At 41.4% G+C, this 18,589-nt stretch overlaps 1 protein-coding gene across 1 annotated transcript; it reads left to right on the top strand.

Annotated features, from left to right (window-relative positions):
• The first annotated feature begins 3,823 nt into the window (after positions 1-3,823).
• LOC108896191 (glucocorticoid-induced transcript 1 protein) lies at positions 3,824-10,451 on the top strand. The gene is made up of 5 exons (XM_018695225.2): positions 3,824-4,126; positions 5,653-5,805; positions 5,952-6,162; positions 6,589-6,709; positions 6,799-10,451. Exons 2-5 carry the CDS (start codon positions 5,662-5,664, stop codon positions 7,112-7,114), a joined length of 792 nt encoding a protein of 263 aa, XP_018550741.2. The 5' UTR covers positions 3,824-4,126; positions 5,653-5,661; the 3' UTR covers positions 7,115-10,451.
• Positions 10,452-18,589: the final 8,138 nt, after the last annotated feature.

Raw genomic sequence — 18,589 nt, 5'->3', positions numbered from 1 at the left:
GGCTATAACCTGCTGCAATTATGGTCAGCCAAGCCCCAGCTGGCTCCTCTCTGCCTCCTGCAGCAAAGAGAACAATAAGGGCTGGGCAGATGACAGCTCAGCCCTAACTAATGCGTGCACAGACACATTACTGAGTTACAGGGCTGCAGAGGAGGACAAGCACTGTCACAGATTGCACGGATGTCAATAGACAAGGTGCAAGGAAGAAGAGGGGATGGATTTTCTTTGTTTGTTTTTGAGTCAAAGCAAATCTTGTTTTGGTTTAAAAAAAAAACAAGTTTTAGTTGGGAGCCACTAACATGTGAGCTAGGTGTGAGAATCGGGGTGAGAGTCGGGTAATGTTGTAGTTTTTACCAGCAATGCACTGTATTTATATTTTATACCTGCCTCTCTGTATGATAGATTTGTTCTGCATCCTGCATCTAAAATGTCACTATATGAAAAAAGTATGTATTAACTATGTAACTAAGTTAATACAGGAAAATGGCTCCTGTGATATTACATCATTGTATAATTATTACTGATATTTTACACATGTAATTAGCACTTTACTGTAATTAGCTACTTGAGTACAGGCTAGTTTCTAACTACAGTTGGGTGGTAAATCTCTCTCTTAAAGTAACCTGTAACTCCAGCTGTCAGATAAATGTAGCGCAATAGTGTAATATTTTACCTCTGAAATGTAGTGGAGTAAAAGTATGAAATAGCACAAAATGGAAACACTTAAGTGAAGCGCAAGTACACAATATTTGATTGAACACCATTCCAGTACTAATTCTCAGTGGCATTGATTCCACAACATGTTGGAAACATTCCTTGAGACTCTGCTCCATGTTGCCACGATCAAAGATATTATTTCTGCTCATTTGTCATCGGCACATTCATGCTGCCAGTCTCCTGGTGACTGAGCTCACTGTCATGTTCATGAAAGCCAGTTTGAGATGGCATTTGCTTTGTGACATGGTGCGTTATCGTGGGAAATCGTGGCTATAAAGGGATGCATTACAGCAACACTACTCAATAGGCCATGGCATTCAAATCATGATTGATCGGTATTAAGGGGCCTAGACTATGCTTAGAAAACATTACTCACAGCATTGCATCTGTTAACACAAGGCAGGTTTATCCATAGATTCATGCTGTTGATGTTTCCAGCCTTTAGCTGTTCAGTTCTGGTGAGCCTGTGTCCACCACAGCCTTGATTTCTGTTCTTAGGAGACAGGAGCTGAACCTAACGTGGTTTTCTGTTGTTATAGCCCATCTGCCTCAAGGTGTGAGGTGCTGTACATACAGGTGTTCCTAATAAAGTGTTTGTCAGTGTAGTTGTTACTTGCAGTCTTTTGAAGTCTTCTTTATTCAAACCCTGTTCTTCGGTTCTTCTTTTTAAAATTCTGACAGAGTAGCTGCTGAAGGCATGTGAGTAATTTCAAAGAACTCATTGGCTGTGGTATTATGAAACATGTCACTGACAGTTTCACTGGTCCAGTTTCAATGTGCAACATCTCCTGCAGTGTACTATCTATAGTCAAGGGTAAATTAATCTACTACAGAATTTACTGTTAGAACCAGAATACTCCTCCTGCGACCAGGATGGGTACTGTCATCATTGTAACTTGGTTTTGCTCATATTTATGAAGTTAACTTTTTAGCTATAATCTGTGCTGCTCTGAAAAGTTCACACTGTTTGGCTGTCAGTGTCCTGCTCTTATTAGAGACCTGTCTGAATCAACAGTGTTAATGTTAGCAATCTTTAGATAGATATTGCCATGTAACAGACACTGAGTAAGTATGTTAACTCCCTGGACTGTTCTCTACATGTGTAACTGTAAAGTCTCATTTTGGCATTCATCATTATCCTATAATTGTGAAGTTACATCTTTTTTTAGTTCACCATCCCCATCTAAACAATTGTGGTGAACTGCCACAGCATACTGTTGAACAAGTTTATGTTCCGGAAGAGAAGCCAGACCCCAGAATCTTTACTTTGGCTCTCCATAACATCAGAGTATTGAGTAGTTTCCCACAGTCCAGCAAGAATGTGTTAAAGCTGCCACAGTGGCAGTACTCCTTGTTTCATCAAATCCCAGTTATGATCCAAACTGTCACTGTCGTTAGCATTTTCATAGCGATCGGCAACACAATATTATCTAATCTGAGCTCAAAGGCCAGACTAGCTTCCAGTAGGATCTCATTGTCTTCATTCTGTACATACAGCTGGTGTCAGGGGTCAGCACATCACCTAAATGTGGACTACGGTCATATAATAACAACATATAGTTACAGTGTGGTTATTGAAAATGAGAATCAGAAACATTCTGTACTGGGCTCAAAGCTAATTGTAATTCTTATAATTTTTTGTTTTTTTAATGAATCCATTAATTATTCAGATCAGTGTCAGATAAAGGGGAAACACAGTCATTGCAGCTTCAGTCTGAAGGTCTGATATTTTAGTTTTGCACCAGTTGCATATTGCATCTGTTCTCCTTTGGATACCTATTTGTATATCTTACTAATACATAGCACTGCTATGAAAGAAAAACTGTTGAGCTGACACTTTACATACTTTTGTCAACTCCCTGCAGTCACATATGCCTTAACTGTATTTGTGTTATACAGACTGGTTGCACATCTGTTGCAGAAAACCTCAGGAGTGCATGGCCTGAGTGAAGGCTGAAAGGGAAACACAAACTTACAACACTACTGTGGAACTGTAACTGTGTAGAGGGCCAGTGTCAGAATTGTGTGAGGGAACATGTTTGAACATGTTCTGGAGTACTGACGTACAAGTGAGTTCCTGTAGCTCCCTGCCAGACACGTGGCCAAATACACAGATAGTTACAGACGTGAACAGCTACAACTGTAATTAGGTTTAGCAGATGTTAACACTGCCTGATGTACATTTTAGGTCATGGGTAGAGCTGGGTGTTGTTCAAAAATTTTTGATACTGGTACCGATACCAATCCCTTGACTCAGATACCAGTTCCTGAGTGTCACTTTTTTCAGTACCAGTTTTATAAAATCAATCAACAAAAAGAAAATTACATCACACATTACAGCACACATCTTGAGTTTTCCACTCAAAGCAGTTTTCTAACATAAAAAGTAAACAACAAATATTTTTTAGTGCAAAAAAACAGTTGCAAACAAGTGACAAGTCAGTGTCTCTCGTTCAAATGCTTCATTAAATTGGTTGTGTTGCCGGCCTTAGCAACAATGCCCTTTTTGCAAATATTGCATCGCACACTATTGGCATCAGTCTTGTTAAAATGGAGACATACTTTTGACCTCTGTGGCATTTTTTAAGCCACTTTGACACACACGCTGTAGTTCACAACACAGATACACATGATCCCCGTCTGTGGGCATAACCACATAAGTATTTTTCCTGCATGCCTCTACTGCGTGTAATGTTACAGCCAATAACTGGCAGCATTATCAGATCTTGATCATGTGATTAACTCCTTGGTATCGAAACTTGGCACCGAAAGATAAGGCATGTTTTGGTGCCATAAAAGAACCGAAGTTCGGTATCCAGCCGTAGTCATGGTTCACTGTATCCCAGTTTCAGTCTTTCATGTGCACTCTCAAACATTAGGTAAAACTGCAGACCGTGTAGTGATGGGATCACAGCAGCTGCGATGCCTGTCATTAGTAATGAATACTACAGTTAATAATTATTACTGAGAACTCATGGGTCAGAGCTTCAACATGTTGACAGGTGTCACAGCTGTGTGTGATCCCATCCCAGCAAGATGGTCTGGAATTTGTTTGTGACAGTTATGATAACACTTTCTCTCAGTTATGACGACATTGTAACATAATATTAAAGTAACTGTTGAAATGTGGGAACGCTATAATGAGATCTGCCAGAGCACAGTATTGAATAGAACTATGATATGTGGTGACTCTCTGGTCCACCTGCCTGCATAACGTTTACCTGCTCCCCCCCCATCTCCTGTTCGATTCCAGCAGATTGCGAAGCTTCGGCAGCATCTCCAGCGCAGTAAACAAGGAGGACGCCACAGTAAAGACAAAGATCCACCGTCCCCCATCCAGTGCAACATCATCACCCACACCACCCTCACCAGCACTACCAACCACACCTCCACAGCCAGCCACATTCAGGTAGGGTATTGCCGGAAAATCTGATGTCAGTGTTATTTAAATTCACTTATTTGAAAACATTAGTATGTAATCAAAGTTTTTTCAAAGCACCACACTTAGACTGATCAGTCACAATATTTAAACCACAGGTGGAGTGATGACAAGCCTCCTGCTGCTCCTACAACTCCACTCAACACCTGCTGCTCTAATTAGAAATTACTTATATTGCTATTAGTTTTATTGCTACATTAGCAGTTAATACGTTACTTATTACTGTTATCATTACTACTACTGTATTACTGGCATCACCTTACATTTTATATGGAACCTGTGTTATGCTATGTTCTTCTCCCGCTGTTCTTCCCCAGTCGCAGGATCCTATCCCAGCAAAACAAGCAACCGCCACACCTCAAAAACTGCTCAGACATGGCTCGAGAAAGAAAGAGCCCAAGTGTCTAAACACCCCCGATACCAATCTGATCCAGCATCTGTGGGACAGAACAAGCCAGATTTATAGATGTTCCACCCTGCAGCTTACAGGACCCAAAGGATCCGCTGCCAGTGTCCCGACACCAGACTCCGTAGAACACTCTTAAGAGCCTCATGTCAATGCCCCGACGGGTTAGAGCTGTTTTGGTGGTGTGAGGGGGACCTACATAATCTTAGCAGGTCCCACAGATGCTCAGTCAGTTTGGGATCTAAGGAGTTCAGAGGCCAGGTCAACACCTTGGGCTCTTTGTCGTGTTCCTTGAGCCATTCCTGAACAGTTTTTGCAGTGTTAGCGGGGGCACTGTCCTACTGGGGGAGGACCTGCTATTGAGGAGTGCTGGTGCCATTAGGGGTGTGAGCTTGGTCTGTGTTAGTGTTTAGGTGGGTGGTACATGTCAGGTAACATCCAGATAAATGCCAGGACCCATGGTTCCCCAGCAGAAAGTGGCATTGTACTGCGATGATAGATGTTATCCACTTGACCTGTCAGTGGTTTTAATGTTGTGGCTGATCAGTGTGTATTACAATAGGCCAGGTACTTTCACTCACACTTCCAAGTCAGACTAGGGTCATCAGGTTGAGAGAAAGTTGAATTTATGTTATTTATGTTACCTCTTTGAAGACTAATTATTGTCAGCATTACATTAGATAAATGACATCAGGCTGTGGTAAGATTCACTGATAGAAATCAGGATTCTCCCTGATCCTGGAAAACCTTTTTCAAACCTTTCGACTTGACTTTCCATTTTGCTGCGAATGAACTGTCAGACCTCTGCAACAGCTGGCAGCTGAAACGAGGGCTGTGTTCAGGTACCAGATGAAGTAAGAATGGCAAGGAAGAGAACATATGGGCTGCTCTTTGGGTATGTTCTGAAACCCTCTGAGCTCAGATGATCCCACAAAATTTGCCTCGTTGAATCATGTCAGGAGACACTGTACAGTTAGACATAATTTGGTTAGTATGGGGTTTGGGTTAGGCTGTCCACAATGAATGAAAACCAATGTAATGTCCTAACAAGGACAGCTCCATAAACTTAATGTGTGTGTGTGCACTGCAGCACTTTTCCATGTCGAAGTCGGCCCAGATGCCGCTGTCCAACATCACAGTGCCAAAGCCCTCCATCTCAAGGGTGCCCAGCAGCATGGAGGGCATCAACCATGAGCTGGAGAAGGTCTTCATCAAAGACAATGGAGAGAAGGAGGAGCTCAAGGTGGGGCTCTGTGTCATCTCAGTTCATACTGAGACAAACTGTGATCAACCCACTGTACTAGTAACCCTGTTTATTAGTCCAGTTCTTGTACTGGTTTGCTTTGTCTCAGTTGTCATTAGTATTCTGTCTCGTCTCGGACTCTGCAGTCCCTGGAGGTTCCTGACGGGCGACGAGCACCCTTCCCTCCCCAGCAGCGCAGCAGCAGCAGCCGCAGCGTGGACACCCAGACTCCCTCAGCCCCAGGCCGGTCCAGCAGTTGCTCCAGCCTGTCGCCCTGTCCCTCGCCAGCTTGCCCACCAGGATCACATGACGGCAGCCCCTACTCCACAGAGGACCTACTGTACGACCGTGATAAAGGTAAAGAACATCAACTGTTGAAGCATCGTCATGAAAGACAAACAAACTGACCCCTGGGGTCACTGAGTTTGTGTTGTTCTACCAGTTGTGACCACGTGTTTCTAGTGGATCCTTGAAAGCTCTGCAATTTTAGAAAGGAGTGCATGAAATGAAACCCAGGACAGTCTGAATTGGCATATGTGTTGTCCATATTTTCCATTTTATATTCCATAACAGTTGGTTTGTCATTTTTACTTTAATGGACTACATACTGTAAGCAGTTGTACCCAGTACTCAGTATGAGATTGCTTTTCTAATGTAAAACTTACTTGACAAGATTATTTTTCTTTTTAGACACAAAATAAGGATCATTTCCCATTTACTTTCTTGAAATCCCTTATTTGCAGCACTCTGAAGCCGGTATCTACCCTTTATCTCTGTTCATAGACAGCGGAAGCAGCTCACCATTGCCCAAGTTCGCCTCTTCACCCAAACCCAACAACAGCTACATGTTCAAGCGAGAGCCACCAGAGGGCTGTGAGAAGATTAAAGCTTTTGAGGAGATGAGGTAAAGACTGATGCTTGTGTTGAATGAACATCTCTCTGCTGTCTAAGCAATGTGTGATCCTCACTGACACCACCTATGTTTCTCTGCAGCTCGAGGCAGTCCACATCGGCATCAGTCCCCCTCTTCTCCTGCCCCGACAAAAACAAGGTCAACTTCATCCCAACAGGTTCGGCATTCTGCCCCGTCAAACTCCCCGGCTCCCTGCACCTCACCCCAGCCTCAGAGCCTGAGGAGGACGAGGACAACGTGGAGGCAGGCCCCGGCTCAGAGCCCCAGGGGGCCACACCATTCTACGGCGCTCCCTCTCAGGTCTCCACGAGCACCAGCACAGACGACCCTCCGGAGGAGCCCAGCTCGCCCTCAGAGACTGCAGACGCCCAGACAGACAGCCCGGCCATCAGCTAGACCTGAGCAGAGCTGGCCTCTGGCTCCGGGATCCACGCTAGCGACCACCGACTATCACCACTAACTGTCCCACAACACCTCCCTCTGTTCTGCCAGGGGAGTCTCCGACTCTCTGTGCTGACCCCCTCCATCCCCTTCTATCTCTGCATGACGTAGCAACAATGTCCCGATTAACCACCACCGCCACCACAAAGACTCGCCACCTTAATGTTCTCTCCTGCATAATGTCTGAGCTGTTGTTGGTAGGGTTGGTAAGGACCTGATGGTTAAAGGTTACTGTATGCAGGCACCAGTGGGAGGAATGGAGCACTCTGGATGGGGGGGTGGGCATGCATTTTAAACTGGTAGTATATTTCTGACTAAATTATATGTTGTGTTCTGTTTCAACAATCACAGTATGAATAAGCTCTCTCTATACATATATACATAAATACAGTATATGTGTATATATATATATATATATACACATATATATGGTATATGTGTGTGTGTGTGTATACATGTATATATGTGTGTGTACGTATATACACAGGCGCCCGTGCGCGCGCGCACACACACACACACACACACACACACATACACATATATATATATATATGTGTGTGTGTGTGTATATATATAAGTGCATATAGGTAAGAAAAATGCTTGTTTAAAAAAATATCCAAAAATGTGTATTGCTGTGTTATGTACTGAACAGGAAAAACAGCTGTACTATTCAGGATTATGTTTACACTATCCAGGTCATATTGTTAAGCCCTGTCTAAAAAATGCAAAGAGCAAATAATTTTGGCTAAGACTAAAAAAATACAAAATGGCCACAAATTGGTTGCACAGTGTCTGCATCTGGCCTTGCTTCAGGTATTTCACAATCAGAGTCTATACTCAGGTAATTTGGAATGTATGTCCATATAAATATCTGCAGCTTGACAAAAGCAGAGCAGATTCACTGTCATTTATTCCTGGTTTTTTCTCATTCCCAGACAAATTAATCCTTTTTGTTCCAGAGTCTAGACCTGTGATAGGAGCTGCAGAGGGTAAAGGGTTAAAGTAGTGGGCATCCCCTCCTGGTTGCCTTTTTCAACTGGTGGTGGGATACTGTACGGACCACACACACTGTGACTGATGGCATACGTGGCTGTGTGTATACTGATGGAAGCATGCTGGACAGAGACTTGAAAGACGTACAGTGGTAGTCTGTTATTTAAATCTGATGACAATGTGTGACTGGCTCTCTTGAGACTATCAACAAGTGGACGAAATGGTCAAGTCTGCAGTGCCGTCACATGAAAATCACACTGAAGTATTTGGTTCTATACATTTGCAGATTGGAGGTGTAGTTGTACAAACATTTTTCTGAGGAAGAAATTGTCTTATTTGTTAAGTGAAAGCCCAAGAAGCAGTTTTATTATGCAATTTAACCTGACTTAATCAAGACTACAGCCCATCTGATAATGGATTTCTGGGGACCATATCAATATCTGTGAATTTAGAAAAAAAAAAAAAATCTCCCTGTAGGGGTCTAATAGCCAATCCAACCCAATACAAAACAACAAAATCAGACTGACAGATGTACCGAGTGTATGGTTGGACCATTCATTGTCAGTGTGAAAAATTGAGGATGGAAACTTGTTGTGGAATTGCTATTAACAATTACAGTTGATGGAAAGTAGCTAAAGCCTGCATGAAAAGTCACTGATGTCGCTAGATATCCATGACGTAACCATACCGTATTTGTCTTCTGCCCAGTGTCAGCTGGTTCCAGCCCTTTACTTGTTTGTTTCTCTCCTACTCTCTGCGCTCACATATTAAGTATTTTAACACAGCGGAATTGCCAATAAAGCTGTTCTCATGTACATGTTTTTCTGTTGCTGTTGTCAGACAACAGAACAAGTACAAACTAGTGACTGAAACACAGCCCACTAAGACTACATGTTAACCAAGCTGTTGGTCTGCACTGCTAAAATTTTATAACTGTGACATCTGACCAGTGACTCTATTCTACAGAAGGTAGCTAAGGTTTGTCCAGAGAGTCACTAGATTTACCGCTAGGTGCTTTTTGAAAGAAGTCACTAAAGTGAAAAGTTGATAAATCTAGCGACAGAGGTGCTAAGTCATTAGCTCTGCCAACTTTAAGCATCCTCGGTAAATAGTTTGTTTTGCTGCCCCCAAGTGGCAAAAAAAAATCAATGAATGAAGTTTCAAATCTGAGCAAAGCACGAATAGAAACTACAGATCTGATCAGACATTTGATCCCTGCTTTTGGTACTTCACAGTATCTTTATAATCATTGGTACAAACACATTTCTGTGGGTAACAGAAAGTAATCAGGTATGCTATCCAACCCTAACCCCTACAGTGGATGTAGCAACTGTTTAGTACAAGCAAAAAGTTAGGTCTGGCCTCAAGATGAATGTTTGTACAACTTTTACCCCCAGTCTGCATTCAGTTGATATCCAAACCTAGACTGTTCTGATAATCCGCATAACTGCTATTCCATTAAATACATTCCATGAGATTTTAGAATTCAAGACATAAATAGATGATGATTCATTCCTAAAATATCTCTCAGCCTTTTGATTTGATCGCTAAGAGACTAGCTACAGTACTAAGAGATGTTTGGTTGCATATACAGTAGCAACTTCATCTGTTTGATGCACAGATAAAGGGATCACACCTGCCTGCCTCCCTCTCACTGTCTGTTAATACAAAGTGTTGTAGGCATCCTGATGCTGCCACCAAGCAACAAAATCTTCTGAGGATCTCATGTACTCTGTGCAAAACACCATCCTGTAGGCTGTTAAATGAGCATCACCATGCCCAAGTGTAAATGATTCACCACCTCCATTTGCAAGAGTGAAACATAATCCACGTTTAATTTGATATCTGGTGTGCTTGTGGAATCCCTGCATTGATGTTGCATTCATATTTTGCATTTACGTGGCTTTTAAAGAGGCTCAATGCAGTGTTGTGGTTTTTAAAGACATTTCAGCACCTTACCAAGAGCTATAGCTTTCCCAATGTCCCATATATACTCGGCATTGGTAAACTAGATGTGTGCAATAATAGGAAAAAAAGGTGTTGTCCTTCCGGATGTTGTCCATTCTTTGACTCAAGTGTCTCATCTTGCATTCCTTTGGTTTTGAGAATGGGGGCTGGATCAGCAAGTAGTTCTTTGCTAAAGCCATCAACCAATACAAAACCAGCACTGAGAGTGACCAGAGCACATCACTGGCAGGTCAGAGTGTTCATAACCTCACTACATGATACTCCTTGTGTAATCTGCGTTGTCAAAGTTCATGCACAATGGCAATAAAAAAACTATTGGTTGTTTTGTCCACTTTTTAGTATGTGTACATCAGTAAAGGGGGAGTCTGTGAGCATCACTACTGATAACACAGCATTGGACATAGGAATGATTTCTTGACATGCAGATGTTTAGCAGGTATGTTTACAGGCATGTTTTCCATCTTAGGTTAGCGTGTCATCAGGCCAATATTTGCTGACTTACACTAAACACAAAGCACGACTGATTGAGACCATGAAACTTATGCCCAGCAACAGCACCTTCTGCAGCCACAAGTGGTAATTAGGTACAGGACACTAGCGCATTAAATTCTGTTGGACTCCAAGGTTGAGCAGTCATGGGCACTGGAAGCAGCTAATGTAAAAAAAAACGAAGCCTTCCAAGCTCTTAACCAGAGCTCCGACTGTGTAGTCCCACTCACTGAACTGCCAAACAAGGTGTATTCCTCATTTCTCATCTACTTAACACTGATTGACCAAATAGAGAGCATATTTCCTATAAACCTCTTGACCTTCCTCCACCCTCCCTGATGTAGACAAATGTTTCCAATGATACTGAATATGACTTTCGGGGGAAAAAAAATGTTGCAAATTATTCACAAGACAGAGAATATGTGGAGCCATGAAAAATATGTCTTGACTTTTAGTGTTTCCATCCAACCATTTGCTATAAATGCTCATCTTTGGGGGTTGTTGGGGACTAGAGCCAATTCCAGCTGACACTGAAAGAGAGGCAGGGCACACTGGACAGGGCTGACACATTTGCGCTCATATTCACCTCAGGTCCATGTAACTTGTAGGGAATTTGCACAAATAATTCCCAGAAAATTATTTAAAGGGCACCATTGGGAATATTGATTTTGATATCAGATCAAGGTTTGATACCTGAACTTGTGGTACTGACTCCAGGGATCTCTTTTCTCTATTTCAAGTAAACACACACACACAATGACTGGGTCTAAGAATATATGATTTTATTAACTACTTTCTACAAGAAGATGTGAGAATGAGAGGTACCAGATATATGAGTACCAGAGCCTGAAAGAACAACTGGAACCAATGTGGAGGGTGAAGTCCTAAGTGGTGCTCGTGGTAAAAGGAGTATTAGGAGCTGTGACTCCCAAACTGACAGACTGATTCTAACATGGAATAAGTACAACAAATGAATAGACAAGGATATTGAGGTAATGATTATGGTGAGTTGGATGGTGGTGAAGTATGTGGTAGCGTACGTAGCAGAACTATGTAACTGATAGCCTAAAAGATCTATAACTAAGATGATATTATATTAGCAGCACAAGGCGGACTGATAACCATCAAGAACTCATTGTGGCTGTGGAAAACAAGGTGAGTATTAGTTAGTGACAGAGCCACGATCCAGGATGAAACAAGGAGCATCCATGAATATATCAGGACCCCCAAGGATGAACTGCTGAAAATACCACAGGCTGCAAAAGACAGAGGATGTTTAGGAGGAGGAGTAGAAAATATCATGGAAGACCAAGCCCTTCCATGGGATGTAATATTGACAGATAGAGGAAGTGGCTGACATTAAGAAATCCTACCAGTGGTTATAAAAGGCTGGACACAAAGGCTGTGAGAGTCCAGCATGTAAGAAGCAGGGTGTCAGATGTAAATGTACATAAACATCAGTGCTGAGTATGGATTAAAAATCCCCGAGTCCCAACGGGACACACCATCAAAAGTGGTTGAGAACAACACAGATAATATTCTGTGGTACTGCAAGCTCCAGACTGACAAACAGCTGCTGGCTAACCAACCAGACATAGTGGTGGCTGTGAAGGGGCAGAAGTGATAGATCTGATAGTCCCAGCTGACAGTAACATTAGAAAGAAGGAGCACAAGAAAAGCTGTGGATGATGAAGTCCTTAGTGGTGCCCTTGGTAAAAGGAGCATTAGGAGCTGTGACTCCCAAACTGGGAGAATGATTCCAGCAGATTCTAGGTACAACATCTGAGGTCTGTGTCCAGAGGAGTGCAGCCACGATACTGCGTGAACCCTCAAACTCCCAGGCCTCTGAGAGGCAGAGGACCCGAGTCTGGGGAAGACATACTCACCACTTTACAATACAGTACACAAAATAAGCAAGGAACGATTCAGCAACAACCTGATAGTTTATGAGTTATTAATAAGTACATCTCTAAAGCACAGTGGCAGTGGCTAATGGCTGCACACATTGTGATGTTGCCACCATGCTGCCTTGGGACACTGACAATGTCACGGTGTCCTATGATGTTCCTACCTCTGCACTGTGTGTTGGCAAGCCAGCTTCATCAGGGTAAAGGAACTCATGGTCCACTGCCGCAACATCTTACTCCAACACTCTTTGAAACAGGAAAAAGAAAACATTACAGTATTATATGACTGTGTGAATAGACAGGAAGTAGTCAGTATTGTGTTATGACTGTACAATGAGAGGTTAGTATAGCTTACTTGACCATATTCATAGGGCAGTTGTTTAACTGCTTCAGGAGTAGGTGATGTTTTTTCTGGAGTCAGTCCAGTTCAGATAAGGTCACTGGGTGAACGTTGCTGAACATTAGTAATGATATGCTGTTTCAGTTGTCACAGTTATGAGTTATGCTACTGTCTGCTCTGACCATGTCTATGATGTGTTCCTCCTGCTCTGGGGTGAACAACTGTCTAACCCTAACCCTGACCCTAACCTGCAAAAACATGATGTGAGTAGTTTTTCAGTATGAAATGAAATGTTTGAAAAAAGTTACTGTAACTGCTGGGAGATTTCTCCATGCCAAAAGAAATATATAAATACCGTAAAACACATTCCCTTTGTGTTTATGTTTTATAGTGTTTTGTAATGAATTTGGCCTACATATCTATATGTGAGTACCATGATAAATCTTTACAGCAGCTGTGCCGTGCACACTGATAATGCAAAAGGCACATGTTAGTGATTTTCCATTTATCACCTCAGTTGGTTTGTAGAAAGTGGAATTCATTTGATATTTGTTTATAGGATTTTAATGCAAAAAATACCTTCTTCTTTTTTTTAGTTAAAAATGTTTTGGATGAAAAGTTTGCATGTTGTGTGCATGTCCTTTGGTTTTGTGTGTTAAGTGATGACAAAATGAGCCATAGTTACAGAAATTATGGCTTTGTATTGGTCAAAAAATATTGATGTGATATCCATGTGGATGGATATATTCTTGTCAGTATGCATGAATGTGTGAAGAATTTCATCAATTTGTTAATATGTAACAAATCAAACTGCATTATATCCATCATATCAGAGATAAACAGATCTAATACTTAGCAGGTTAATAGCAGTGCAATATCCTCATCGCTAATTCTGTACAGTAATAAAAACAACAGATAACAAATATCAGTATCATCTGTCTGTGTGATTGTGCACAGATATCCCTGCTGCTCTGCCTCTCAGTCAGTGTCTAAGCCATGGCACAGTGCACACACAAGATGTCAGTGTAGTTAATATAATACAGCAAGCATGAGCCTTATTTATTTATTTATTTATGTGTGAATAATGACGTAGTTACATAAGCAAACACTGATCTCGTGCTTGATCATTTTGCTGAGAAGCTCAAATTCTGGGAGAAAGAGAAAGAATGATGATGAATCTATAGGACATGATGAAGCAGCCTGAAATTTAATAGCAGAAATGAAATGAAATTACTGCACATAACAGAGCAATCTGTGATCCAAATAGTGTTTTCATGAATCTAATTTCAAATTGAGGAGAATGAATTATTATTCTACATCTACACAAAATTCATAGTCATTTTTTAGATGTCAGGTGCTGTGTATGATAGTGCTACTAATGACTTTATGCAAAAATATATGAGCAAATATTTCCCAGTTTATTATTCAGCAGTGGAAAAATGTTGAGACAAACAGCAGCTTCCCTCTGTTTTTCATCAACACTGTGTGTCTCTGTTCAGCAACAAACAATTGTCCCTTTGCCAATTCAGAGTGGGTTTGCTCAGTGCTCATTTTATGCACAGTATCTATTTACTGTCCATTTGCAGCAGGGTGCAAGGAGAGCAGGTGCACGTATGCGCTCACGCATGAACTACATGGGCACGCAGTGTAGTCAGTGTGTATGAGAGAATAATGACTGGAGCTGGAGGAGGAGCTGCCTGTCATCTCCACCAGCAGCTCATTAGGAAAGAGAACAAAACTGGACTCTTCCTCTCAGAGCAGACCAAGGGATGCTTCAGGCCTGTTGTGGCCCAACAGTTATTTCACTTTACACTTTAATATATGCAACCTCAAGAGACAGCCAAGGGGTCTTGATATTGCATTCATTTTTTTTTGTAGGAGCCACAGAGACTGTAGACTGTAGGCTGGTCTTTTTATTATGATAAAGTAAATCTTTGAATCAAGGGCCCTTATTGTGGGTCTTTGATGGAATTTATTTTATTTCTGTAGGCATAAAAGTCAAGGGCATTAAATAATGGAAAGCAGTGATCAAGGGGCAAACAAAATATTTATAGATATTTTCAGACATTTTTAGAAATGGAGCAACGTTAAAAAAAAACACAAAAACAAACAAACAAACAAACAAACAAACAAAAAAAACAGCTTCCTGGTGCCATTTTACTTTTACTTTCCACTATAACTGACTCTCGTATTTTGCATCATACAGAAAAGCTGATGTCTAGGATTGTCAAGGATTATAATGATACCATATACATCATAAACAGGTGAACAGTTATTGGTGAATTCAGTGACATGAGAAGGAAGTCAGAGTATCTGAGAGCTATGGGCTAGACTTTATAATATGTCTGTTGAAAGCATGATGTGCAGAGTCTTAAAAGCTAATCCATTTCTACATTAACAATGTCACTGACAATACAGTGACTGTAAAGAGTTAAAAAATAGTCAATATAACCTTAGATCGAAGAGGAATTATCAAACAGAACCTACCATCACTCTCTCTTCAAATTACAGCTGGATTGCCAGGACAAAGCAGCACACCACAACGTCCTCCAGCACCATAAAAGGGCCCTGTTGCTTGGTTGCCAATTGATCACCAGTTGTTGCCAATTGCATATTTAGATCATGATGTATGCTAAGTCAAACCTTGTAACTGTAAAGATTATGTCAAATATCCAACAGATTCTGCCACAGAGCGACAATGATGCTAACCTAAACAAAGAACACAACAGCACAGCGAAGATGAAAACATGTGCAGGTGTGAAGATGTACGACAAGTCCACCAGAGACTCTGCAAAGCTGGAAACTCTGTCACCAGGATCACAGAAACTAAATTAAAACAGGTGTTACCGTCGTTTTCTTCCTCAGGTAAGCAGGTAATCAATACCAAGCAGACACATGCAAGTTAAGGCATTAGCATGAGAACAACTCACTCAACAAGTGCATATAAAAGTCGTATCTTGTAAATGTGATTTATGTATGCAATCTTGCAGCAACATTTACAACGACTAAGGTAGAAAACCTGGAACTGTTAAATGTGAATATGAAATCCATTGTACCTTTTTCATGGGCACCCACAAGAAACTGTCACACACCCAGAATGTCCCACATTAGTTTTACATAGATGAACAAAAATCAGACTAATAATTTTTTTTCTGTTGATATATTTCATTAGGTGTGATGGATTTAAATGAACCTTACATGTAAATCCCTAGCTTCCATTTGAAATCTTTTTTTTTCCTGCATATGTGAATACATTTGTCACCACAGCTTACATCTGGTTCCACGTTCCATTAGCATGACTCTCTTTGATGTCTCAGTGACTTCGACATTGAAAACCCCACTGTCATCATTTATTTCCACCTGAAAATGTATTTCTGTTTCATCTCCATCCACGACAGTACAAACCCATGAACTGTGCTTCAGTTCACATCTAAACTTCCATAGAAAAACGGGCCTACTCCAGAATCCCTTTCAAAAATAATTGAACATATGAACAACTGTTCTTTGGGGAAATTTACAGTCTTTTCCTCCTCTTCACTTTTATCTCCAGGCTGATGTAGTTCAGTGTATAAAGGCCAGTTACAGTCTCTCTTTCGATATTACCACCAAGACCAGTGTGCAAGAGCACATATGAACCAAGGGTAGAACAGATGGGAGGCATGTGACGTATGCAGTGATTGTGCATGTATGTACAGTCTTTTCTTTGTTCATATGTGATAACCAGAGCTCAGAGTTACCCCATCTGTTGCCACATGGTGTTGGTCCCTACAGCAATGTGAGAAATGATCAAGTGAGAGAATTCAGCCTGTGCAAATATACAGTATATACAGGAGATGTACATAGTACATATTCAACTAAATGTCATCAGATTAATCAAGCATTGTCAAAAAAAAAAAAAAAAAAAATATATATATATATATATATATATATATATATATATATATATATAAACATTTAAACTTTATTGGTTTTTGAAGCTAATAGACATGCAGGTTAACTGACAGCTCTAAATTGAGTGTAGATGTGAATGTGAGCATGAATGGCTGTTTGTCTTCATATGTCAGCCCTGAGATAGACAGCCCAACCCCCCACCCCCCACCCCACCTTGACTCTCACAGTGTAGCTAATGGATGGATGGATATATATTGAAATATATAGTAGATAACATATGCAGCACATGCACTGTACATGTATGTGGATACATAGCCACCTCCTATACATGGATCATACAAGGACATTTAGCTATTCACCAGGAGTGAACCTCACCAGGATCTGGTGAGACATTGGGATGTCATTTGCACTGGATAAGTGTGGCAAGGGAAGGATAGCAGACTAAAGGAGTACCTGAGTATCCCGCCTGCAGGACAATGGGAGCCATGATGAGGCTGCATGAAGATCAGCCTCAACCAAACACTTTCAGAGGGTTATATGGATGCAGAGACGTCAGCTCAGTGGTAGGAATAAGACGCCCTACCAGATACTCAGACACAAAAACTGCTTACAATGCAGGGCTCCACCCAGAGTCCAGCACCCTGAGACTCTACAAGCAAAGAAACAAGGGAGAGCGAGGATTAGTGAGTGTCAGAGCCACAGCCCTCCGTGGGCTGTATCATCAACAGATAGAGGAAGTGGCTGACATCAAAAAAACTGGACCAGGAAAAGGCTGGCCTGAAGGACAGCAGAGAGGCTCTGTTCACAGCTGCACATAAACAGGCTCCAGATACCAGATCCATAGAGGCTACCACAGCAGACTGGACCCAAAGTGCAGGCTGTGCAAGGGCAACATTAAGGGCCTCTTTACACAACAACAGTTTTTGCACAAAAACATTTAAACTTTGTTGCAGTTTGGCCTTACGCTCACACAACAACAGCACATTTTTGAAACCGCGTTTCAAGAGCAGTGTTTGTGCTGCAGACTCACCATCTACTGGCCTGGCATGCATACTACTGAATTTTCAAGCATTTTTGCAGATCAGTGTGCACGAAGATCGTTATCACAACAGTGTGTGAATGCAGAACCTTTTTAGAAAAACATGTTAACAGGGCCTAAAACTGGTTTTAATGTTGTGGCTGATCTGAGGAAACGAGGGAATGGGGAACAGGTGAGTATTTGGGCGTGGGGAATCAAATGACTGGAAAGGTGGGAGGGTTACTGCAGGAGACAGTTACTGAACATGGCAGCGAGCAGAGAATGAATGAGTAACTGAGTGAATCTGAATGATCTGTGGCACTCCAAGTAATTATCTGTGTTCCTCTGTTTGCATTCACAGGAGCAGTATAGTCTAAAATATGTGGTGTAGCTGATGACTAACACAGTAAAACGTCTACTCAGCAGGTCAGGGATGGAAACAGGAGATTTGTTTAGATGGTAACAGTCAAAACCTGGTTCTTCTCTAAGCCCTGCTTGTTTTCATGCTTTTTCTTATGAGATTTGAAAGAAACTGGCATTTTCCTCATGACTCCCTCTACTCTCAAGACTGTAGAAAAACAACCTGAGCTCTGTACCAATAAGTGAGATTTCTTTGAAACCACCTACTCAGTCCAAACCACAACAGGAGGCTGCAAGTTTTTTTTATTTATTTATTTTTTCATTAGATCATAGCAAATAAATAAACTTAAAGATAACAGTATGAGACATCCACTTTTCACAAAGCACAGGATAAACAAAGAGACTTTCAGTTGGAAGTCAGCTTTTATTGTTCCATCCATGAATCAGCTGGAGAATTTCAGAGA

Source organism: Lates calcarifer, unplaced genomic scaffold, assembly GCF_001640805.2.
Source record: "Lates calcarifer isolate ASB-BC8 unplaced genomic scaffold, TLL_Latcal_v3 _unitig_4075_quiver_1584, whole genome shotgun sequence".
Taxonomy (NCBI): Eukaryota; Metazoa; Chordata; class Actinopteri; family Centropomidae; genus Lates; species Lates calcarifer.
The sequence above is the reverse complement of the archived record's forward strand: the minus strand, read 5'-3'. Positions and strand labels throughout refer to the sequence as shown.

What these genes read in the sequence shown, in the direction of transcription:
- LOC108896191 (XM_018695225.2), top strand. Translation starts at nt 5,662, where the DNA reads ATGTCGAAGTCGGCCCAGATGCCGCTGTCCAACATCACAGTGCCAAAG. An exon ending in GAGAGAAGGAGGAGCTCAAG is followed by an intron (nt 5,806 to 5,951) that starts GTGGGGCTCTGT and finishes CGGACTCTGCAG; the next exon opens with TCCCTGGAGGTTCCTGACGG. An exon ending in ACTGTACGACCGTGATAAAG is followed by an intron (nt 6,163 to 6,588) that starts GTAAAGAACATC and finishes CTCTGTTCATAG; the next exon opens with ACAGCGGAAGCAGCTCACCA.